General features: G+C 40.8%; 1 protein-coding gene across 3 annotated transcripts in view; it reads left to right on the plus strand.

The window, feature by feature from the left end:
- The first annotated feature begins 3401 nt into the window (after positions 1–3401).
- kiaa1522 (KIAA1522 ortholog) overlaps positions 3402–26659 on the plus strand; it is a 37073-nt gene continuing 13815 nt past the window's right edge. For 2 of the 3 annotated variants that reach the window (XM_047604526.1, XM_047604527.1), the window contains exons 1-2: positions 3402–3546; positions 4073–4470. In XM_047604526.1, coding sequence (XP_047460482.1) covers positions 4245–4470 — 226 coding nt within the window. In that variant the 5' untranslated portion in view covers positions 3402–3546; positions 4073–4244. Of the gene's footprint in view, positions 3547–4072; positions 4471–12836; positions 13793–26659 lie in introns of those variants that run through there. The other variant, XM_047604528.1, reaches the window with a different exon arrangement.

Genomic DNA, 26659 nt, shown 5'->3' on the forward strand with positions numbered 1-26659 from the left:
CTGGACATGGACAACTGGGGTGCAAAGGATCAGAGAAATTTTTAAACATGATTTCACTCTTGGACCATATTGCTTTGTAGCTTAGCTTGTTCTTATACTTTCTGCCATTTTAAACCAGCCAACCGGAGACTCGACCTCTATTCTAGTAGGCTGGTGGTACAAAGCTGTGTCTGTTCTCCGAAGGAATACATTCTGTGAGATTTACAGCTGAGTATCAAACTGGAATCGTACTCCGTTGTCTAAAATTACATTACATTACATTCCAAAGTTCTCTCTCTGTCCTCGTTTTTTCTTCCTCTTACCTCCCTTGCCACCCCTCCCATCCTCTCAGCTGGTTGAAGTTATAAATAATAACTGTGGAATGTAGTTTTGGTGTTTTCTTGTGCTTTCAGCTGCTTGTTGGTCCTTAGAAATGCATTTCTGTAGGATAAACATTAATATGAGACTAGTGCAGCGTTTTGTCGTCGTATTTTCAATTTGTGTGTGCTTCTGTTGGAGAAATGGACAGTGAGACGCAGTCAGCGCAGAAAGAATGCGGCTGTCGCAGGACAAAAGCAGGTCGGGAATGATAATGCTGGTCTGAGAGAGCTGGGCTGATCCCAACCGGGAGTATGGATTTCCTGCCTGCTGCCTCCTTTCAGTCACATCTAACATGCGTACGCACTCAAAAAGACACACGCACACACAGATGACCGACAGAAAGTTCATATTGCTGTTGATACTGATACTGTCTTTTCATGTTTGTTTATGGTGTCATGTGTGGCCATTGTTATCCCTTATTTTAGCTGTATCCTTACACCCCATTATCACTTACCATTTATCAATTTCATTTATGTAGGTCAATAAAAATAGTTGGAACTTGTTTTGCACATACAATAAAGCCTTTTTTGTCAACACACTTTCTGTGGAGAAAAATAAAGTACCATAACAGAAATTAAAGCACAATGTACACAAACATAATAATAATAATAATAATAATATTAATAATAATAATAATAATAATGTACAAAATAATGCCACTATATTAAAAATCAGGTTAATACGGAAGGAACATTTAAGACATAGTACTACAACCACCCCACCTCTGAATGTCATCTTCTCAGTTCTCATGTGATTATTTCAGAGAAATTGTAATACTAAAAAATAATAACACAATGTATATATATACATGTCTCATATTTAAATGTCATCTTGCTCTTTACCCAGGTATGTTTTCAATTGCTACTGGCACAAATAAAACTGAATTGAAATTGAATTGCAGTTACTATTCATGCAAAACTAGTTTTGCAACACTTAGAAATGTGATTCCCAAACTTGTTTAGTAGTCCTATTGCCTATAAACTGTTACCTATAAACTGACATGAAGTGTAGCTACAACAGTTGTTAGAAAGAGAGCTTGAGAGAGAAGCTGTGTAAGGGTGATACATTCCCCAGTAAGCTCATACTGTTCTGGTGGTTAATGATTTCGTACCTCTTCCTGCACACACACACATTCACACAGGCTCTCCACAGCCCCCTTGCAGACACACTGAGGGTGGCTGTTTTTCTTGTATTGCCATGGAAATGTTAAAACATTTCAATCTGTTAGGCATGAGTGAGCTAACTTATGACTCATTTTAACTCCTCCCTCTTCAACAGTGCACACATGAATCCCTCTCTCATTCTGTCTCACAGACACAACCTCATCACACACAGACATCTTGAATTAATCCCATATTTGGATTTTTGGGAGTAGCGAATTAACTTTTAATTATTTTAAGAGGGACTCTGTCACCTTGTCTAAATATCACACAGTGTACTCTGTTTATTTAATTAACTGACTCCACATTTATTTATTCATTTTTGCCTGAACGTAATCTTTCCAATTTTTCATTACACTTTTCTTGTGAGTTATAGCAAGGGTCTGCTGATGGTGTGGAGAGTCTATGATCATTTTGCAGGGTGGGGACCATTAAACTCAAAGCATATGAGAACCATACGTGGAATGACTTCTTTTTAAGCCTGACTGACAGATATATACAAGGCACTGCACCAGAAATAGCCCAGGAATCCCAACAGACAGGTAATTTGGCTGCCTCATCTCAGGAGCTAAATGAAGACAGTGACCCACGGCTCAGAGGATATGGATGAGAGAGTTCTTATGAATTAATCTATTATGAGGCTAACCATATGGGTCTGCACAGCATGTGTGTGGGTTAAATTCAATTCAAATCAATTTAATTTTAATTATATAGCATCAATAACAATATAAATTGTAACAGGACGCTTTACAAATTACAAATCCATTCTGGAAACCCTTTGTGTCTAATCATCAATTCGTAATGTAACCCAAAGAGATGGTAGTGGACTTCCTAAGGTCCAGACCCCACCTACATCCTGTAACCATCAGACCTATAAGTACCTGGGACTAGAGCTCACTACAGATCAACAGACTGGACTGGTCGGCTAACATGGAGCTGGAGTCAAGGACCTAGAACAAAATGTGGTCCATCATGAACAGTGTCCACCACCCTCTACACAACACCTTGTTCAGCGACAGGCTGCTGTCTCTGTCCTGCTCCACGGACAGGGGGGTTGTTTGTCCCTCAGGACATAAGACTCTACCACGCCTCCCTGTGAGGAACCCAATGGACGGTGGCCACTGCTACTACTCTGTCACTGTCTTCCCCGATCTGCCTACCTGCAAAGGTGATGTCAGCTGGTCTCGGTCCGCACTACCACGCAACTTTAAATGTCAGATGTCAGAGGTGCAGATTCTATGCTGAGGTGAGGACAGCTGAACAAGACTTTAAGGAAACTGGCCCCTTGTGACACGCCCTACCTGTCTGCCTAATTGTGTGTGTGTGTGTGTGTGTGTGTGTGTGTGTGTGTGTGTGTCACATTTAACAAGGTGTGTCGGGTTTCCACCTGGTGCACACTGACAGGAAAGAGCAATCCCTCTTCAGCTTTCACAGGACACCTTTCAGCACTGGACTGTTCACTAGTTTCTCAAGGAGCTAGGTCATAAGATATCCCTTTAAATTTTCCTCTCAAAATACCTGAACCTATTCCTTCTGTGAAGGCCATAGACTTTGTATATTATATTTTGAATATAGTACGATTTCTCTGTATTTACACTGATTCACGGTGTGTATTTTCCTTTCTTAGCTGCTGTGATGGATCCAGACACACCTCTCCTGTGTGAGGCTGGGACTGCTGCACCTGATCCTCGTAAAGGTGGCTGACAGAAAAGCCAAATGGATGTCCAACTGCGCGACAAGGAATGACTCTGTTAAAGGACATAACAGAGAAGCTAAAATGCTGAGGCCCAGCTGTTTGGAATGCAGAGAGAAGCAACCATTGCTGGTGTGGCTAACTCCAAACAGTGCTGTAAGAGGGTGGAGGAGAGGCTGGCTCTCACACAGAGGGAGGGACTGACTGCTCAGAGAGCATGGAGCTTCATTCACTGTGCTAAACACACGCACACACACACACACATGCTCTGCAAGGCTGTTCTCAGACTGAGAGAAAAGAGGGGAGCAGAGGAGAGGACAGCACGCTCGCTAAGTAAGTTGCTCACACTCACGTCTGACTCTTTTACAGCAAACTTTTTCTTTAGTGTGTTAACATGTAGAGAATAGTGTGTACAATAGTGTAATTCTTTGTGGGTATTTTTTTTTAAAAAAAAGAAAGAAAAAAGGAAAACATGTGTGTTTACATTTTTTTTTATTTCGCTCTCTTCCATTACATGGTTTTCTGCTGATGTGAACCACATGGTTACATGCACACACATACATTGATGTTGCAGAGGTCTGGTACTCCTCCCTGGGGCCATGACATGCACAAAAATGAGAGAATAGAAAAGGGAGAGTGGGGGGGGGGCAGATGAGAAAGGAAAACTCTAGTAGAACAATGTGGGAATGTTCTTAGTACACTGTTAATAGTCAGTTTCACCATTTTTCTGCTTTTTTTTTATTTTCTTCCCTTGTAACCAACGCATGAATTAATCTATTATAGCTGACTTTTTTCTTTTCCTCGTACTTATACTCTCATTATTTTTATTACATGTTTCCCTCCCTGCTTGTTGTCCCAGGTGGTGACAGGCAGGAAAAAAAAGACATACTAAGAGACACCAAAGAGGGACAGAGGCACTCATCCGACCCAGGAGAGCAGGGAGGCTACAGAACCTGGGACTTATATCCGACAGAGGACACACTGAACTGAGGGGAAGCACCGGGCCTTAGCTTCCAAGACCAACCTCCAGGATGTCCCGGAGGAGGTCTACAGGTGACCTGGTGCCCAGGGACATCACTGAGATCTTAGCCCGGGAGGTGAGGGCTCAGCGTGGGCAGAGGAAGCCAGGAAGTTCATTTGGACAGGCCTTCAGCTGGTTAAAAGGGAGTCGGAGGAAGAAGAACGTTGGCAATGGTCTGAATCGCAACAGTGTGACCGACGCCAAACCAGGAATTCAAAACCATGACCCTGTAAAAGGTGAGTGGGTCGTCATGTTGCACTCTGCCTTCTTTTTAGTTTATGTGTTCAGCTGATGCTTCAATACAGAGAGACAAGGTAAGACCATTTAGAAGCTCTAGTTGCCAGATACTCAAAAATCATGAAATACATTCAGGGCTTGGAAATAGAAATAGGTATGGGAATAGAATAGCTCTTATTCTTCCATCCCCATTTCAAACCAAGGTGGTTGTCTTGTTAGATGTTTTTGTTTGTGTGATAATGTCCATGTTATGTCCTGGTCTGTTTGGTTTGAAATAAACTACTTAAACCCAATAAACTTTATTAATTTTAGTTGTCTGTATGTAGGATCTTTTTAAAAATAATAAAAAATATATATATATATATATAAAAATCCTTATCTAAATTCGAACCATTAAAATAACTAATTTTATCTCTGTAAGTATTAATGATGCAGAGGTCAATCATTAACAATGGTCATTTGTAATGATGGGATGTTTGTCATGGAAATGCAGCTGTTTGGAGACGAAACCACACAAAATGATGATCCAAGTAGGAACACTGCTGTTCTCTTCGGGGTTTATTGCCTCATTGGTTTGGGTTTACAAACCCAAACTGTTTTTGTTCATGGAATAGCAAAGAGACATAATACAACCAGAAACCAGCTGGTTAACAGGAGTAGCTGATATTTCCCTTGTCAGACATAAACAGAAATAAAAACAACATTGCAAAATATGGTCAGTGTTGCTCTGTGTTAACTCAAACATTCTTCACAACAACTTTATAATGTTGTGAATATTGTGTCATGGGTAATTTGGCAAATACTTTCTGAATGAACTGATAGACCATTATGTGTAGCAAATTCTTCTGAAATCAAAGGTCTCAGCTCTGTCAGAACTTGTCATAGATATTTCTTCCAAGGTTAAGTTTAGTTGAGGATCCGTTTTAAGCTATGCTTTGTTTGTTTGGCAACTATGCTGCATAATTCTGTCCTATTTTGTCTGTAACAACCAGGTCACAGACTGTCCTGATAAGTTTCTGAGGAATATGGTGATTTATGGATTAAGATGAGAAGATTGTGTTATCGCAACGGCATCAGTCTGGACTTTTAGAACTTGGCAAAAGTGACACACACAAACAGAGCGACACGGGGGTTTAATCCCCTTTTCTGTTTACTGGTGCGTTTGCTTGGTCGGCAGCACAGAGATTACCCACAGTGCCCATTTCCTGTTTTTGTTCCATCCCTAAACCCGATGCTTTCTCTTCTGTCACTGTGCATGTGTGTTTCTGTAGCAACTCCCGGAAATCCAGACTCCCATTTTTTCAGACCTTTTTGGTATGCCTCCGTTGTGGTTTTCAAACACACTCCACCTAACAGGGACTTCCATCTTCCCTCATTAAGCCTTACATTGTAGTTTTGTAAGGTCTGTGGAGAGCTATGAACCCTGGATGGGTAACAGACAGTGACTAAGTCTGAAACCAAAACTGAACCAGCACTGCTTCTAATTCCCCTACTGAGGATGTGGCCACAGGCTCATGTTAAGAATGTGTGGGAACCCTGTTTTGTTGGCATTTTGAGTCTGAGATTTTTCCATTTTAAAACTAAAAAGGGCCACTGTTGAAGCATGCGAAGAAACAGACTGCAGATAGTCATGAACATCCAGCTTGACGAGGAGCTGGAGCTTCAAGAGTGAGAGTGCAAGGAGCCAAGTGATATTTTTGGAGCTCAATGTTGTATTTCTACAGTAGTTTCCACTGTTTCCCATCGTAGCGGTGTTTATGCCAAGTTTGTGTTTTGCTGTAACCTGAGCACACTATCAGTGTCCTCAAGTTAAGTGTTCCTAATGTGGCTGTACATGTGATAACTAGCAGGTAAAACTTACAGAAAGGTAGATAGTTCCTTTTCCAAAAGCAGTTGTTTAAATGAATCAATGACTGCCTGCCAACGCTAAGATTCATCCACCACAGGTAGAAGGTCCGCTAATATTCTAACAAAAGGAACAATCGTGCCATTTGACAAAGAGCCCTTTCTGTCTCACCTGTGTTTCTGTGTGTGTGTGTCAACGTATTGTTTCGTTTGGATCATCTTGTTTTCCTTGGCACTTTGTCTCCTCCCAAGAAAGTAAAGGAGGACTTTTTTTCCCACCAGTAAATAATTGGTGCCATGCTCCTTCATTTTCTTTCCGTCGTGGTTTATTCTTTCTGAACCCGCTGGGTGACTTTATCAACATGAAGAGACAAAGAATGAGTCTCTTCTGAGAAAAGACACACGCGTGCGCACACACGCACATCCTATTCCCCATGTCTTACTGCTTTCGGTTTTGTTTATTATTGGTTTAAAGCTTTCACACCTCATTTGTTTTAACGCAACTATGAGCATGTCCTCTCAGGTCAGTTCATTTGGGCTGATGTGGCATGCCTTTCGAGAACAAATTAAACGCATTTGCCACATGTGGCTTAGATGCTTGGTTAAACATATTGCACACGTTCTCTGCCAATGTCCGAATTTGATGGAATTTTTTCAAATCCAAATTTCCTGCAAAATTGTGAATTATGATCAGTCACATTCAGAATGAAATATAGGGTTGAAAGCAACCTAAACTGTCTATCCTACATAATATGTAGATGTACGAAATGTATAATAGAAGGTGTTGCACATATTCACTGTGTTTTTGTCGGTTGTGGTCCTTTTTTTTTTATCTCACAGTCTGTACTGTTAATGTAAACTCTCTGCACTAGTGTGAAGTGTGTTTAAAACCTTTCACCATGGACCAACAGAAACTTACCTGTCTCATACTGCCTGTTCATTAAACACTACCTTTTGCTTAAAACCCCTAATGCATCACTTCACCTTTGATGACAGCCTTCCTAGCATGATACACAAAGTTGTACCTGTCGTTGGTGACACCAAATGGTGGCGACATCGTGAATGTCTGTCTGCACATCTTTGTAATCTTCCTTCGTGACTGACAGACTGTATATGTAACCTCCTGACTGGCTGAGATCTGCCCCCCGTTGATCCAGAGCCCTGCAGTCCAGCACTGACTGCCAGCTATATTTCAGGAGAAGTAAAAAAAAAGAACCTCTGATGTGCAGAATTCCCTGGAGCTGTGTATCAGAGAAGTTTCTATGGGTGTGTGTCAAGGTCTCTGAGTGTGCATGTGAGCGTGTGCGGCAGCCTGGATGCCAGATTGTGCCTAGAGTTATGCGATGTAGACCAGAGATTACAACGAATCACAAAGCCCCATTCAGCCTTGAGAGGACTCTTAGGGAACAGTCTCTCAGTGCTTTTTTAATTAGAAAGACTCTGCAGTACACACATGCACATACACACACACACCTCTCTCAGGTCTTTATAGTCTCCTTGCGCATTCATTACAGCGTATTACTGTTTTTGATTTGCCTCTAAGATTACACCCTCTATTTAGCACCACTGCGGGCGTTTTGGTCTTCAGTGCTTGCTGTTGTGTAATCGGCGTGTGTTTATTGTTGTGTGTGACCGAGTGCTACCCTGTATCAGAGGGTATCTCTGTCTTTGTGTGTCAGCGGCATATTGCTGGGCTTATGGCGGCGCCAAGCTTGCACCAGTATTACTCATTACATCACCTCCACACACACAAACACACACACAAGGGCGTACAGATTCCTCGCAACTACCTGCTTTGTCCAGCGCAACAGCCCATCTTTTGCTGTGGGCTGTGTGAGCAGTGAGGTCATTTTGAGCAATCCCCGGGATTCCACTTGTGCGTCCATGTGTGTAGTCCTTGTTTTCTGCATGTGTGAAGCGGCGTGTGTGTTCATATCTGTGCTTTGTACTGTGTCACAAATCCAAGCCTTAGAAATCAAGTAAAAAATCCAGCTTTTTTGCTTGATTTACTCTATCTTCGTATCTGTGCGTGTGTGAGTGTATGTGTGTGTAGCTCCCACATCATAAAACGCAGTCAGGGTGTGTAGATTCACAAACTATAATACAGATTACAGACCTAACAGTGTAATTGAAGAGCAAACTTCTCATTACACTGAGAACACTGTATACAGCCTTGGCTCTATTACAGGCCACAGCTCAGCTGCTTTCGTTCAGTTTGACAGGATGAAGGCAGCAAGTGGAGGGCAAAGAATGATGTGTAGTAGAGAGGGAGGAGTGTGAAACTTTAATGCACCCCCCGCAAATATCATTCACGACTCACATACACACATACGCATTCACACACACACTTTGATAAGTGAGGTAATTTTACCCTGGTAAGCAGATACCTCCGACCCTCATCCATCACCACCGACTTAAAGCCACATCCGGGAGGTAGACAGCTCCCAGGCAACAGCATAGTGAAGAGCACGTTGCCATACCAGCAATACCACAAGGTGGTAATAGGGCCCGACTGTGATGCTGGAGCCAAACATTAAATTGTCTTTCAGGTTCAGTGTGAGGTTGTGCGACATGCAGTAAAGAAGCTTGCAGAGGTATGTTTCACCACAGTGCAGAGCAGATGGAGGTAACATGGACAAATCTGTAATGTTTAGGGCACAACATGAAGCAAATATCAGTAGTTGTTAGCATATTTAGCATACTATTTATATAGTAGAGAATCATACACACTGATCGCACAGTTTGTAAAAATTCATTTCATTTGGATTTACATGTCCAAAGAAGAGGTTTCAAAAACTACTTATGATCATCATCCAGCATTTTTTTTCCCAGAGGTGCTGTTTATGGAATAAAAGATAATTTGTTTTTTTATAGGTCATGGTGTGTGTTTGAAGTGGAAGGGAAGCAGCTGGAAGACATCACTGTGAGACTGTTAGAGTGGAAGTCTGTATACACAGGGATATACAACTCATTTACCCTCAGGACTGTGTATGTGTGTGTGGTTCCTGTTGCATAATGCGTTGTAATGGATACACCTGCTGAACCCTGTTTACCTGATCCAGCTGCATGTTCTCTCTGTCTGACTCTTTTTCTCAGCAAAGACAAGACTAGACCGTGACGAAGCAAATTTAGTTGAGTGACACTCGGGACCATGTACAGTGTGTTCTACTACATAACCTGACCTAACCTAGAATGTATCAAAACACTTAAGCAATGTCAATCGACCCTAGGTTTATAGACGTGCGGCTAACAATATACACACCAAAAAGCTATTAAAACAATACGTGCTTAGATTCATTATTTCATGCAGTTCAAGGCCCAGTTTCATTCAGCATTATATATGTGCAAAGTGCAATCAACTTTATTTATCTTTATAGCTCTATCGCCTGCTAGATTTAATACAATAATTGATTCAAAATGGAACAAGATATCAAGATATAGTGGATATCATATAATATCCAATTTGATATGCCCTTACCATTGTAAGAGCATAAAGAGGTTTGTTTGGATGTTGCTTCTTTGGAGTCAAAGGGGCTTAACATGTATTTTTAGAGAAAACTGTATTTTATTCGCTCAGAAGGACAGTTAGTGTCCCACACACAAAACTATATTAACTGGTTTAGAGTTAAGGTGTCCAGCACCAACAGTAGGAATTACATTTTTCATGTTTTATTTGGCCTTTGCATTGCACATTTTATGGCCGAACATAAACAAAGGGCACATATTGACATTCAGAACATCATGAATGTTGTATTTTTCCCACTATTCAGCAGAAAATATGCTGCAGTTTCCAAAACCCTTTGCATTTCTGAGATAAACACGTTCGTACTTACCATATGTAGGTAAACACAATTACCTCCTCAAGGTTGAATGTTTCTGCCAACCTGTAGCTCTTCACATCCATGCCTGTCCAGACAGATGACTATACGACACACACTATTGCTGCTGTTTTTGTAAAACCTTACAATGACACAGTAGAGTCGACATTAGGCCTTTTGAATGTAAAACTTTTAATATACTTGAATGTAACAGACAGTTTCTTATGAATTATTAAATTATGAACAATAACATATTTTATAAAGTCATTAAAAAACCACCAGAGCTCCATCTCTTAACCCCTGAGTTCAAGTGGATGATTGTACCAAATTTCAAGAACATTCTTGCAAAGTGTTCCTGTATAATGTGTAATGTGTTTAGTGTGTTTAGTGAGTGGGATGGAAGGATGGTTGTCTGAATGGATCAATGGCTCAAGTTTACAATTCCAACTATCGCTGGAGAGGAGCTGTAAAACCTGCAGTTTACTTTACTTTACTTACAAACCCCTTGGCTTGAAAGATTAGCTAAAGCGGAAGTACTGCAAACTGCAGTTCCTCAAATGGCCACTTGATACTGGCTCCAAAAGTATGTCAGTAGTAGTGGAAAACCATGTTAGATACCAAACTTTTACAGCAGGCAGCCAGCATGTTTACATGCTGGTACAAAAATGGTTTTCTATTCTCTACTACTGTATCGAGGGTGAATTTTTAAGCATACTTTGGTGTGCGGCTATTTTATAGCAGGATCTATTCCAGGCAGTTGATGGATGGAGTCAGGCCACTACCAAGATGGCAAGAGCTGGAGCCACCACACTTCAAAACTGGTCTTCAGGAATCCTATCCAAGGTGTCACTGGGGGTGTGTCCGACTTTGTACTTCGCTTTGCATTGACCTGTCAGATGTCAACTAGACTCATCTCATTTTTCTTGCCAGCAGATGGCTTCAGGTCAGCCTGAAATTGCAGTCCACACCTAAGACTGTTTCTCTTAAAGGTCTGTAGGTGTTCTTTGCCTGAATAATGATAGATTTGCATCGATGCTTTGCACTTCTGATTGTCCTCAGGGTTTCTATGGCGATGGCAGAGCCTTGCCACAAGATGGGGGTGGAGGGCCAACGTTGGCTGATTTTTATCAACGTGAGGTCCTAACTGTGAAGACCCATTCCAAGGCTAATAGATATGATCAAGGTCATGTACAGTAGGATTTTCATCTTTTCATCTGCTTCTAATCTACTTTTTCAAGCAAATATCCTTCAACTTCCTGTCAGACACACGCACTAGTTATACATACAGAAACATTTATAAAGGTATATTCCCTGATCCTGTCTTAAGACATTAGGGATGGTCACCCTGACAACAGCATTCCTCTACACAAATAGTCTTTAATGTAGACACACACACACACACACACACACACACACACAGACTCTGCTCTCCTTTGAGTTCCTCACAACTGTCAAAACCTAAAATCTCCCTCGACTGTGACACATGCTTTGATCACCCTCCTATTTAAATGTATCTAGGGCATGTTTGGCGTGATCATTTGCTGCTCGCTGGTGAAGACAGGTTACAGAGCATCCAGCGGAGACACACACACTAAGTGCACTCTCTTAGCCCTATGACAGATGAGATAGCGAGCTCAGAGTACTCTAGCAGCACAAATGTACTGGGTGTGGTTCTGCTGGGGCTGCATTATGAGGCACCACGTCTTTCTGAGCAATTTATTGAAGATCATTTTACATTCTGAAAGAAGAATCTTTGGTGTCACATGTGCACATTTCTTTCTTTTTCGCTCATTAAGATTTGCTTTTACACATTCTATGAGCATTCATTATTTTGGAAATTCCCAGCAAGCCCCTTGCACTTTAGATTCAAATGGATTCCTCTTCGAGAAAAGCGAGGGATTGTAAATTCTTTACCAGCAGCTCTTCCCTTCCACACTACACACCCCCTCCACCCACAGTCAGTAAATCTGCTTTTTATTGGAGGCTTTTTATCTTCCAGCAGTTCTCCACACACCAGAGGAGTAGGGCACGGTGGGGGTGGGAGAGGAACACGGAGACCATGATGAGGAGTATGTGGTTTCATTTTCTTGCTCCTGATCATCTCTCTTCCTTCCTCTTCCTCCATTTTGTTCTTGCGAGGAATCTCAGTTTCACTTGCGGATGGTGTCATCTATCTGCTTCCATGCAGTATGTCTCTCCCTGACGTCGACCTGGATCACTGCTATTGATCCACTACCTCTGGGATTGGTGTCACCGCCAGTTAGTGACGCTGAACGACATGGCATCTTCACTGTGGGACATACCCTGCCAAATGATCCCTTTTTAACTGTGTTAGATGGTGATGGAAGGAGACAGAAGATGATGAATGAAAAAGGGTTACAGTAAAGATTGGAAGTTTGGTAGCCCTTTTTCTGTAATCCCTTCATCTGCTTCCTAGAGCATTTGACAGAAATCTTTAGTGCCCTTTTTAACATAAGAGATGTTTCATCTCTAGAATTCCCCATCATCTTTCCATCTTTAACTCACACTAAAGTCTCAGTATCTGCATTTTCTCAAAGCATAGCTAGAATATTCTCTTCTCAAAATAAGCTTGGATCTGTCTGATCAACTGCCTGAAATAGATCCTGCTCTTTCTAGTTTTTATCTGTGCATGTGTGCAGCCACATCTGTATGTACGTGTGCACCTTTCAGCATTTCAAAAGGTCTCAGACAGAAGAGCTGCCAAGTCTCTCGTCTCGCCTCTACCTCAGTGTTTACTCCTTATTTTTGCTACTTATTTCTGAGCATAAACACCGCTGATGCGCTGCTGTCTTCCCAGCAGCGTCTTCTTGTGTATGTGTGTGCGCGTGACTGTGACAGACAAATTTGTGGTTTACATCACAATGTTGTGTTGACAGGATCTGTCAGCTGTGCTTGTAGTGGTTTGCAATAAAGACAACTGATCACGGCTCACGACAAGAGAAAACAGAGGTGCTTCTGGCCTCGAGCGAAAGGGAATCATTTGATGGTCTGTGTGATGGAGATGAGTGTTTGTGTTTTCATTCCTCTCTGACACTGAAAAGGCTCAATTGAGTGAGCGCTCAGCTTGGGAGCACAGCAATCGCACAGAGGCAGAGAGTGGGAGGGGCACTCGCACACGCGCACACACTCTCACACTCATACACATACATGCGTACACACACTCGAGCTTGTCAGTAGCTGGATGTTGCTTGAATGTACATGACTAGCAGCGTGTCAGCTCCGTTACCAGGACTGATTGGAGATCTTTTTTTGTTTGCTTGCTGGATCTGCATCTATGATAGTGTCAGAGCTGGTGTTTGTCTTTCAGGAATGGTGTCAGTGGGTCTTTAGCACAGATTCTCCATAGTGTGGTGTTTGTGTGTCAGCAGGAGTTATTCGACCACGGGAACTCAGCAGTGCATTATTCACTTGGGCAAGCTGGAGGGGGAGCAGGATGTGATGTTAAAGGATGATGCGGTGATAGACCCTATTTAGGGTCTTCAGGACTGCCCCGATATGGGGAACAGCATCCAGAAGAAGAAGAAGAAGGTCCAGACAGAAAAAAACTTGTCTCCACCTACTAAGCTGAGCTCAAGTCCCATTCAGGAAAAAACTAACAACTTCTGGCAGTTTGGACGACAAGACAAAGTGAAAACAGGTAAGAGGATGGCTGGCCATAAGTGATACATGATCTATATTAATATCCTTCAACGAATATATTCACAAATAAGTTAATTCTTAAATTTGACTTTGAAATGTGAGGAGTTCCAGAAGAGATGAGGCTGAACTGACTTATTGAGTTAGACTGCGTGTTATGCTTGTGTGTGTATTCATGTGAATCAGTTCCTATCGTAAGCCTTTTAGGTGCAGGCTGACAGTATTCCCATGCTGACTTCACCTTAGTCAGCTTCAAGGCTTCCTGCTTATTGCACACGGGTGCAGAAGGGGGTTGCATGCTGGCAAAAGGTTTTTTACTTGTACTTTTGTTCCGGTGGATTCCTTCTCCTGCTGACACAGGACTAAGACAACACAGATTTTTTTTTTTTTTTTGTCTTTCTCTGTTGGGCAGAAAGTTTGGGACATTATTTCATGACTGTGAGCTGTAACTGCAGTGGAAAGTAGAATCTGTCCCACCCTGATAGTTGTCTCTGTTAAATGTACCCGAAGCAACAGTAACCCTCGACAAACAGGTTCAACTACAGCTCACACTGACGTGCACAGAGATTGTCAGATAACGTCACTGAGGTTTAATAGAGTGCTTTTGCTTTTTGTTTTATGATTTCAGTCCTCAACCAAAACTACATTTATTTTTACATTTTCTCATCATGACTGGTAGTAATATGAGCCTGTCTCTCTTTTGTTGCCTCAGTATTTGAGTTAAATATATTCTGGTTTCTGGATGGTTGGTTCACTAATACACAGGCATTAATGTCACATTTGAAACCAGTATAAAAGTCTAATTTTACACATGATGTCTAATTTTAACATTACATTCTTGATTTCTATCCAAGAGACTTTTGTCAAATATATTGAGCACAATTTAAAGTTGGAGCCCATTTTAATAAAATGTGTTGATTTTTACGACAAGCATTTAGACTAAGACAAACTTTAATGATCCACAAGGGATATTACACAAAAGTAAAAAACACAAGAAAGATACAATAAAATAAGATTAGATTAAAATAAAAGAATTATTATCTAGTCAAATAAAATAAACAGTGTAATCAAAAAAAAAATGTATAGAATTAGCATTATGAGTGAATTTACAAAAGTTGTTGTCAAAACAGTGTCCCAGGTGATGCGGTTGTTTGGCCAGTTGCATAGCAACAGTGGCATGGGTCGTGACACATTTTCTCTCTACTTTAATTTTTATTTATTTTTTTTCAAAAATATGATTTGTGGTTAGTGACACGGTCGATACTGATGAGCAGGTTGGGTTATTGTAGACATGAACTACGACCAACACTGGCCAGAACCATAACAGCACCAACAAGACCTCGACTAACACTAATGAATTCCTAACAGACTTGCTGAAATTTCTGTCGCAGTGAAGCTTTTATATTAAAGTATGATGTATATGTAATGAATGTATGTATAAGTTCAGCCTTCAGCACATCTTGTGTGACAGCAAGTGGTCCCAAATCCTACTTCTTTTGGCTGAAATAGTTGAGACACATAAACCCTGTGTGTTAAAGTATGGCGTTTTGCCTCATCTGTCAGCAAAAACAAGAACATCTCTTATCTAAGCATCAAGATTGCATTTGTGTATTTCGCTGTACAAAACAGTGCGCGCATAGAGACACATTTCCTCTTGGGGTGGTCGTTGCAAGGCGTGCCTGATTGTCGTCCTCTGTTGTCCTGCATTCAACACCTCATTCACAGGGAGTTTATTCAGAAACTTGGGGTGTGAATGCATTCCTGCATACCAGCGATTTCCTTACGCATGGGCACCCGTCCTGCACGCAAACACACAATTTCCCAGTCCACATCAAAACTTTTGTAGCTGCTTTTTGCAACACAATAACCATAATGAAAAGGCAGGGCAAGATAGAAGGGATGCACTCTATTGCATATTTTGGCACACATATTCATGTAGGTTGATGCAATACTAGGTAAGGGATTAGAGCCTCAGGATCAGACTTCTCTGATAACTCAGCGACTCCATGCTCCCGAAATATCCTCTTTGTGGTTCTGGGTGGGTTCCAAAATCGAGTCCTGCCTTATGTCCTTCATTACACCTGAAATTTTGTTTATGTCTGGAGTTTCACACTTCCCAGGGTGAGAATCTACTGTAGGTCACACATCGGCTACCTGGCTTTTTCTCTATTTTTGGCCAAGGTCATCTACGGGAGTGTTATGTTCCATGCTTCCCTCTAAGTAATTCAGAGCACATTTTAGTAAAGATTTCAGATTTTTATAGCAAATTGAATCCAGAGTTACGTGATTCAGACCTGGCATCCTTACAGACAAGTCATACAGAGGGTAATGTAACTACTTACCGTAACCAACAAGGACGCCCGTTCATCCGATGATGTGAGCCCTGCTGTACATGCAGGTGGTCAGGGGTTCAGAGGGAGACACAAATTCACTGTCACCCTTTCATTCTCGAGCACCTTTGAAGTTTTATAGTATCATGTGATGCAGCTGATGGGTCTCCAGATGTTTCATATTACTTTCTCATAACTGTCCACTGTTCAGGGGGCGCCTTTCATCACATGATAATCTGACTCAGAATGTGCCTTCTCTAAAGATGAGTTGCAAATGACAATATCCAATAAACAATAAATGTGGTTAAAAAATATTTGCGTGTGGATTAGTGGCTGGCAACCTTTAACCTTAAAGAACCGAGAAAGATCAAACAAAATTGTGGGCAATAAATAATTGAGAGGTAATGGAAAGTGAAAACTGATGATGGAATTAGGGTAGAAGAATTGAAAGGAGGTAACTCTAGTCTCAAGAATATAATGATCACAGAGGGAAAGAAGAACCCGTTGTATCGCCTGTCTGTATAATTCGAGAACAAGGCTGCCAGGAGATTTCCCTGCCATTTTCATTACTGCTGTCTTAGGCAGAGTGTGCTATTTTTCATATTCCATTATCCTACTGTGCGAGGCTCGACTAAGCCTTTTGATTTCTGTAAGCGGGGCTAAGGCGCTCTCTTCTTGGTCCTCCTTTGAAGATCCCATTTAGTGTGCGCCACTGTCAAAGTCACGACTTCCCTGCAGAGAGCTTAGGCAACACAAAGGTAGATAATGAGAAGATGAATTTTCACTCCATCTCATCATCCACCGCTGATCTATTCCGCTGATGTTTCTCTTGGTGCATGTTACATCTCTCCTCTGCTTTACATGCAGGTAACCAGTACCTGTAGACACAGGTGCACCTCAGTGCTATACACTCAATTCCTTTAAGTGTCTTTTCTGTTCTCTTAGAAGCTGTTTCACAAAACAGAGGAGAGCATTCTTGAACTAACCTTTCTTTCTTCTCCACCTACAACTAAGCCTAAAAACCGTTTCTTTCACCACTCATCTCCACCTTCCTATGACATTTTCTCAAGGGTATTAAACTGCCTGTTTGATTCTGAATTTTTTACTATTTGACATACTTTTTTTCACCTGTAAAATCACGTTGTAGCCAGTTTTACCAATTCATTGCCCAAGTGCTCTTTGGAGATAAAAGGCGACTATTTCCTTGTTCCTCTGTCCTGTCCTCTCATGCCCTTTACCAGAAGAAACTTTTGTTTTCTCGCCCTAAAGGAGCAGACGTTTTTAGCAACATACAATTGTGGTTAGTGGTCTATTCTGTCCCTGAGTGCAGCGTGGTCATTTGTAGCCACTGGATGGCATTTCCAGAATACTTTCAAGTGAGGATAATCTGTTAAAACAGAGTCTAACAGGAGTTTCATGCATGCAGAGAGTGAGTGAATGCAAAGTAACTATATGCCGCTTGCTGGGATGACCCAAATTTAAATTTTGTCATTTTAGCCCTCGCTGTGAGCAGTTGGAGTCCTTACATCTATTCATACATTCATGTTCCTTTATTAAAGCTGCACAAGGAATGTTTAATTAAGGCTACAGTAGTCAAAAACATGTACACACACAATGGATCAAATGGCTTGTGTAACATAAAATGGGTCACATGCAGTGACCAAACACATGGAGCATTTTCCATTGACACTGCAGTTCTCCCTTTAGGAAGCCTTTTAGCATATTCTATAATTTTATAACCAGCAAAATCTTGCATCTTTTTTTTTTTTTAAAAATATTTATTTATTTATTTTTAAGAAAGGACTATTTCTACTGAATGTGTAAATAGGCAACTGTTTTTTTTTTCATGTTTGTGGGTTGTCTGACTTGTCTCTAGACTGTACCATTTTCGCATTTTTGAGGAAATTAAATTTGGCATTTTTATCTCATTTAGATTCAAGGATGAAATTATTAGAAATTGGTGGTCAAAGGTAACTGTGACCTCACAAACCACATTTTTGGGCTAGTGATAACATCTGTTCACCATAAATGCGCTAAATACATCTATTATTGCTGGAGTTAAAATGTCCTGTGGTTTCAGTGTCTGGTAGTGATCTCTGTGTCTCCAGTAAAGAAGGACATAGTGATTCATCTGTAATGGGGCTCAGTCCATCGGCTTCCTGCACTTCCACCTAAATTCAATTAAAGCATCAGACTATAGCATTAAACAGCACGTACACAAACAACATGCTGACCCGGCCGTGACCTCACGAGGCAAAGGTCCATCTAGCTTCACTTTCATGCACCATTGCTTGCAACCTGTAATTTAAATCTTGGGACGGTCTCAGCTAATCTTGTCCTGTCAACTGATGGACAAGAAAACGAAATCAAACCTCGCTGAAACCAAGTCAATTTTCAATCAAAGGAGCCTTAAATAGTCATCTCAAAGTGTTCCTTTAGCTGCTAATGCAGATGAAATGTATCTAGTTCGAATGCCACTATAATTATTTTTCAATGTACTAGTGATAGAGAACTAAGCTGAACTTTGATTTTGCTTTAATATTTAATAAATAACTTCACTGCGGTCAAGGAAGAACTAGTGTCTAAAGTTAAAAGGATTGACAAAATTGTAATAGTTTGAAAAATACTTTCAGGAACTATCATGATCACGATTCATACTTGTTGACAGCTTTTTGCTTAAACACTTTTTTCCATGTTTAGAGCAACAACTAGTTCTCAATTGATCACTCACCTTAAGATCATAATATAATATATTAATACTTTGTATAAGTGTGGTAAAAAGGCTGCTTCATTTTTGTCTGAAGTGTTGTAGTGAATACCTATATATGGAAAGCATTTCAACTCAAATTAAACATACATAAAGGGAATCAAACCCAAATTTCAACTCAAATTAAACATACATAAAGGGAATCAAACCCAAATACAAGACGATTTGGGTACCTTACCAGCCAAATACGAGCTATCTTTAACCTCAGCCACTGGAGCTGTGTCATTTCACTGGTGTTAGGAGACCTTGGAGGCGAAGATGTTACACTGGGGAGCAGAGTATCGTGCCAAGCACATGGTGTGGAGCCAGTGCCAGCCTCAGCCTCTTTTGTACTTGGTCATTTGGCAGCAGGTTTACTCAAACACGCTGCCGTCTTTTCACGTGTATTTACAAGTGTTTTCAGACAGCCAAAACGGGAGCTCAGTTCGTTGACCCCACATGCAGGATTTCACGGAGGAAGAGTGAGGAGTGAGAGTGTGTTTGTGAGATATTAATGGAGGCTCACATTTGGCAGAATGAGTTGTTGTTCTCTGTGAGCACAAGTCACTTGCACAAGTTAAGACACTATGCTCTTTCTCTGCATCTCCGTCTGTGTCACATACACACATTGTTACTCTTACGTTGCTCATGAGAAAATGCGTTCACTGGCCATACATTTAGGCGTGTTTGGTACACGTGCATTTTGCTTTGGAAACAGGCTGCATCTGTTTGGGCCTAATGTGTTCTGTGTGATTCAGATGACACGCGGTCAAATGAATCTCTTCACTTACACCTCACAGCTCAAACACAGGACGTCAGCAGATGGGTCTTTTTTTATTCTAAACTGCTCCTTATTTCTCAGCGGCACACATAGTGAGAATATTGATGATGACTCTATCCATTGCGTCAGTCATTGACCTGATTAATAATGAAAATGTCTCACTATTGCGTAGATTCCATTTTATATATTCTCTTTCTTTTTTTTCTTTTGAAAAAAAAAGCTTCTATATTCCTATTGATTCCACACACAATTTTATGTACTGAAGGTCCATGTACAGAAAAGAACAATGCGCATGAGTGTATTAAATGGTACAAATGACATTTTCTTTCAAGTCAAATGCAGACTCACATTTTGATTCATTAATCAGACAAACCAGACTGTGACATTCGGATTTTGTGTCATTACTGCAGTTGAGAGAAGACTGGGGAGGTGGGGAGTTTGAACAGCTGCTAAATGTGACTCAAATGGATGTCTTTATCTCCGCAGACGATTTATGCTGACAATTCCAACCCTGGGGATGTTTATCTGTGAAAGTGAATGCATTATCTTGTGCCTTGTTGTCCAGTGAGCCAGTTGAAGTCTCCTTCTAATCAGGAGCAAAACGACCGGGATGGATAAGTAAATCCATGAAACCACTGCAGGGCAAACTAAAGTTTTTTTTTTTGTTTTTTTTTATGTAAAACAGGCAAGAGTCACATTGACAAACTTGCATGAAGCAAATCTGTTTCTACACTCTGACTTGGTTCCTGATTTTCACGGACAGCATCTAAAGGAAGAGCTGAGGATAGAATGTGTCCAGTTTGTTGACATCAGGACAGTCCCTCTGCTGGCTTCATCAGGGTGTGACTATCAGCATGCACTAGGATGCTTTTCAGCTGACTGAGAAGCTGTGGAGGAGAGGATCAGTGTCTTCAAATCTGAGGCTGTTATAGATTGCTTACTGCAGGTGGGAAGAGGGTTTCAGGACTAAGTGAAAGTGTTCAAGAATCTTGAGATCTCATCTATGAGTAAGAGTAGACAAGAGATTCTAGATGCCTCTTTGGTGGTGCAGATGTTCTGTCATGGTGGAGCTGAGGTGCCATACAAAACACTTACCAGCTGATCTATGTTCCTCTCCCAACCTGTGGCTCAGTAGGTAGAGCAGCTTGTATGTGAGGGTTAGGGTTCATTGATCCCAGTGTTTGGCAGTGCTCTGTGGATGTGTGTGTGTACTTATGTGAATGAACAGGTAGATGTGTCATTGTGACTGTAAAACATTTTGAGCACCAATAGGTAGAAAAGCGCTATATAAATACAAGACCATAACCATTACTCTGTACATTGACTAAAAGATCAAGATTGAGAGTACAGGCTGAAATGATTTTTATTTTTAGGGTCTGTAGACTCAGAGACAGAGTGAAGAGCTCAAAACAGAACAATACAAGGGCTCAGAGCAGAATGGCTGTTCCAGCGTATTGAACGGATCCAGCCAACGTTGCCAGATGTATAATAATTATTGTATTTATACAATAATATCAGTCTATAAGAGGGATAATTTAAGAGAATGATCATTCAACCCCTTCACTACATGGCTATTAGCACACACAAACCATGCTATCTACTTAAAGGTAAAACTGCATTATAAACTATAGTATGTGGTCTGGGGTAATGTTTTACCTAGTAGGTGGTCCTGATTAACGTCAAATCAGGTATGTACGATAATGTTCCTGAAAATATGGTAATTTTAAGCTTCTGGTACAATAATTTATCATTTCCCGTCTGACAACACTGGATCCAGCTGGTTCAGGAATCAGACCAGAGGAAGTATTCTGGATTTGTCAAGCCTCTGTGACTTGATTCCAGATAAGCTTCAGCTGGTAATGTCATGGTGGTTTCCTTGGAAGATGAGGGTTAGCTTAGCTAACAGACATGAGAGTATTATCAAGCGTATAATGGACCTTTGAGTAAAACCTTCACCAAACAAAACTGTGGTTGCATTAGCAAGAACTTTCTATCGATATTTAAGCGGAGACTGCCCTGTGGTTTCCACAGGTCAGACCGTCCAAAGGAGGAATCAGGCTTGAGGGTGACAGGCCTGTCCTGTCCTGCTCAGAAGCTGGAGGTCTCTCATTAAGTCATCCATCACACTCAATGAGACTATACACCATAAGGGCAGAACTTTTCTTCACAACCTTTTGTCTCTGTGGGACGTGTCATCAGTCTGAACGGCAACAATTCAACTATTACTGAACATTCAATTTTTAAGTTATATTTTGCAAAGTGAATGCATTATATCAGTTTATTACACTGATAATACTTTACTTACTTCTACAAGTGAATCCAGCGAGGAGATTTTCCGAGGTTTTTACTTCCACAGTTGGGTTTTTGTTTGACTCTGTGACTCTGCAGCAATTATTTGCAGTGTGTTATACACTGTCCTCATCCATCTTCTCTCAGTGTGGTTTTGTCTGGAGACCTTAGCGTCATTCTATACCCTCTAATTTTCAAGGGTCACCAAGAGGACTCCTGTTCTGACTCCCATGCACCAAATTGCAACATACAGATTTGTTATCTTGTTCTGAGTCTGCAGATGAATGTGGTGAATTATGAGTCAACTGTGTTTCTGCTGTGAGGCATCCATGAGGCATCCATATTGGTGTCTGTGTTGACAGAGCTTTCAGTTTGGCTCACAAAAAGCTTTTAAGTTGGAGTGACATGCAGGAAAAGAGCTCATACTCAGTTAGTAAAAATACCCACAATCCCCTTATCAGGCTGGGAGAGAGAGAGAACAGCAGGTGGAGAGCGAGGGAGGGATAATTACAAAAAGAGTGACAGTTACTATTTTTGCACGCCGTGGGTGCTGCAGCAGCTAAGTTTAGCTCTGTGATGTTGTTCCCTCCCCGAGGGTCTTGAGGTCCAATCAGTCACCTTACCTCATGTTTATAGCATGCTTCATGTAAGGATTAAGAACAACAGCAAATAGAGGATTTATCCCTGCTTGGTAAATTATCAGAAACACCAGGGAAAGGTTAAGAAGATACACAGGCTTTTCTGAGTCATCAAGGAAGCATGCTTGTTGATTTAGCTCTGTTTGACTGGAGTGAAAATTAAAATTTGATTTATGAATTTGTATTGGCATCAACCGACATCTCATTTTTTTATCATTATATTTACTGATACCAGTGCTGGTAGGTAAGCCCTAGTTGGTGAAGTGTATTGTGCAATGGCTGCTCACTGGTTACATTTACAGGGACAGTATTTCTTCAACCTGATTTGAAGTCTGAAGTTCTGATTAAAGATTCCTGTTTAACTGTTTATGTGACACTGGATAAAGTTTCTGTGTCAAAGTTTGCATTAATGTAAATGATTTTTAATGGAGTATTACCAGTAATTGGAGAACTTATGACCTTATGTTCAGTAATGCTGTAGAAAGCAAGCAAAGTGTAATCTGCACTGTAGAAGCAGAAGAGGAAAGCAAGCAGAGAAAAATACATATATAACATAACATACATAAAGTTATGGGTCTTGTGATCGGCTTCAAAGCTCTGCCAAATGGTTTCTTGACAAGAACTAAGTTATCTACATTTACTCTCAATGTGAACTGAGTTTTTAACTGAGCATGGAGCTAACTGAGCAGCTGAGATGTTGATACATGCAGTGATGTCGGTAACTTTTATCTGACCACTTTTTTTCAGTAACCAGTAATCTAATGTGTTACTATTTCCAAACCAGTAATTAGTTACTTACTGAAAATGGGGAAAATACTAACACACAGTGACTTGGATAAGTAACTCGTCCCTATTTTCCTGAGTAAAAATGTTACATTACTTTCTTCTACATCTATATATACAAATGTATATAAATATATTGATATATTTTTGTTTTCTTCTTGTCTCGGCGAGTGACTTCACATATGCGACAAGTCACATTTGCAGCATGAGGACAACCAAGCAGCGACACACACATTAACAACAATGGAGGGAGGAGAGAGATGTGCGTTTTCTAAATGAAAATACGCCACTATTTTGAGTTTGTTTTCTGCTAAAGACAACAATATTAAGGTTCACTGTATACTCTGTGCTGGTGACAAATCTGGCTTCAAAAACACATCGAATTTAAAGCAAGATTTGGAGTCGCAGCACAACGCGGTCGAGCTAAAAGAACAAGTAAATATAAATATAACACAAGAAGCCATTTTTCCACCTTTATTGACAATATTAAATTCATTGATTCCATTTAACATTTGACAATTATACCGTTTTATTATAGTGGTACCGTTTTTTCTCACAGTCTTACAGGGACTCTCGCTTTCTTTTCTTTTTCTCTCTTTATCTATTCATATTCAGCACTCTTCCTTTCTTGGTCCCTCTTCATCTCACTTCCTCTGTGTCCCAGCCAGAGGAAATCAGAAATGCAGGTGGTTCATGGGTAGTGACAGTTACTGTACCTAGTGATTCATGTCCTCTTCATGCCCTGCATCATCCTGCTCTCCTCCCATTTCCTCAGTCCACCTTCCCCTTCCTTCAGTCTTCTTCGTCCCGTTATACTGTTCACCATCTCAGGGGTCCTGTATTAGTGTTTTACATTTTGTATGTTTTCCTTTTATGCTCCCTCTACGACTGTTGGCGATCATCAGAGAATTTAGTGACAAATGAGCATAGTCGTACAATACATACAGTATTCCAATGTGTTCGGGCCACCTAAACAGATGGTGCCCGAGTATCATATCAAGATACTTAAAATATTATACAACATATGTGCATCTAGGATGGTGGTTAGCCTGCATCTCGTTCTCTCGTTCTCCCTAGTTAATACTACACCCCTCAGTGTAAGGGAGCTCATAACTCAAATCCACCACAGCAGCAACTGAATACAAATCAGGAGCACAGCCACAACTTGAATAATGACACCTGTGTGTGTGTATGTGTGTTAGGGAGATTGGAGGTTTAGTGCTGGTAACATTTTAACCTTCGCTTCCTGTATTCTAGCAGTTTCATTACTGATCTACAGGAATGGAAAGAGCAACAGGGACGTACTGTGGTGAGTGGATGAAACCACTACTGAAGGCTGCCACTATATAAACACAGTATATATATATATAACATGTAAACCTGCCTCGAAGCCTTGTGATATTCTGTACATTCTGGTTCACTAGTGCACCAAATGTGTATTAATGTGCAGCTACAAACAGCCTACAACAATTGCGCTTTTTACTGCAGCTCTTTAAAGAAATAACTTTTAGAAAACAGATATTCATTAATACACAGGATAAGATTTTACAATCCTTTGTGTCGTGATCCGAGGCAAAACACATTTAGAAGTCAAGTCCAACTGAAAAACGACCAGCAGGCTAGCAGTCAGCTACAAACTAGCAACCAACAAGAAGACACCAGCTAACTAGCCTAGCCAGCAGCAGCAGGTAAGAAGTGACGGGACATGTAACTACTCTTCAACCAAGATATATATATATACACACACACATATATAAATGGATTGTTATAATTGGAAGCTGTGTTTTTGTTTTGTTTTTTAGTTTGTGTTTACAGTTTGTTGACATGTCATAGCTACTGCACAAACCCACTGCGATATGGGTTTCCTGAAAAGCGACTTTGAAGCTCAATGTGGTGGCTCCTGTTGTCGCCAACTTGGAAATGACTGAGTCCGCCTAACTCCCAGCTAATTTTAGGGGGTGGAGCAAAATTATGCATAGCTTCAAGTCTTGATGAAATTAAAGTTGTGCATAACCTGTGCTTTTGGGGCCTGCATAGCGTCCATTTGTTGGACTGCAGTTTTTGGCACTACCTGTGGCCCTTAAAGCTTGATCTACGTGGAGCCTGCACCTTAGGTTCTATGCTGGTGAAAGCATTTATATTTGTGTGTACTTGTGTACTTATGTGTACATATAAATCTACGCCATAGGTATATGTACCTAGTGATACACGATGGTAAATTAAGCCAGGGGTCGTGCTTGATCATAGCGCTGGTGTGTAAGTGATGTCTGCATTCCATTTGGAGTTGGTCTTGCTTTTGTTCATGCTAGTTCATTGTCTTGGCCATAGATGGTATATATGGACGGGCGCCGACATTTTGCAAGTTTGGAACCAGAGTCTGGACAGTACAGTCTAAGAGTGCACGACACAGAGCTGCATTATTGATGACCTGCCCACACTTCTGCCAGACTCACTCACATTTTCATTTTCATAATACTGTGCTCTGCTCTACCTCCACCAGTTACAAAGAAATGTTGTACTATACACACCCGCAACTTGTAGTCATTGTGATATCACATCCTGTTTCTATAGCGTCAAATAACTGAAAATAATAATAATAATAATAATAACTGAAACAAACTTATAAGAAAAAATACACTTGACTATGCATTAGTATTTTATTAACTATGTATAATGACAGAAACCATCTTTGAAAAAAAAAAATGTATATACTTTAATGTTTTAGTTTGACCCAAGTCCCATCCACTCACATGGAGGGGGTGTAGCTTATAACCTATACTGCATACTGCATGGCCTTCAGTTTCATTTAATTGAACTGAGACATCGTCTACAAGAAATAGTTTGCATTGTAAAAAGGTCCATGCCAGAATCAATATAGGGTATTGAAAGACACACTTATACATTTGGCATAGACTTTGTCAAAAATGTGTACTAATGTGTACTAATAGAGGAAGTCTGTTCTCACGTATTCCACGTCTTTGACCATGTATGAAGTTATCCAGGCTATGCAGTTGTGTAAGTGGATAGCAATAATTTAACTTTGCAAGCACAGTGATCAATAGTTCTATTTTTATGTTGTTCATTTTCATGTGTACCGCGGCCTCAGTCACCCTGCCCCCCTCACCCCCCACCCCACATATTTTTTCCAATAAGCACAGGATGTATGCACTGAAATATACACCCAGGTAACTGTATTGTGGCAGTGGTAGATTTCAAACCCAACTGGGCATGAAGTGGAAACCCTGTAGCTCGTCACAGTCCAGTGGCCTGAAGGCTCACCTGATACTGCTGTTGAGTTTAT

This window comes from Mugil cephalus, chromosome 14 (genome assembly GCF_022458985.1).
Source record: "Mugil cephalus isolate CIBA_MC_2020 chromosome 14, CIBA_Mcephalus_1.1, whole genome shotgun sequence".
Taxonomy (NCBI): Eukaryota; Metazoa; Chordata; class Actinopteri; order Mugiliformes; family Mugilidae; genus Mugil; species Mugil cephalus.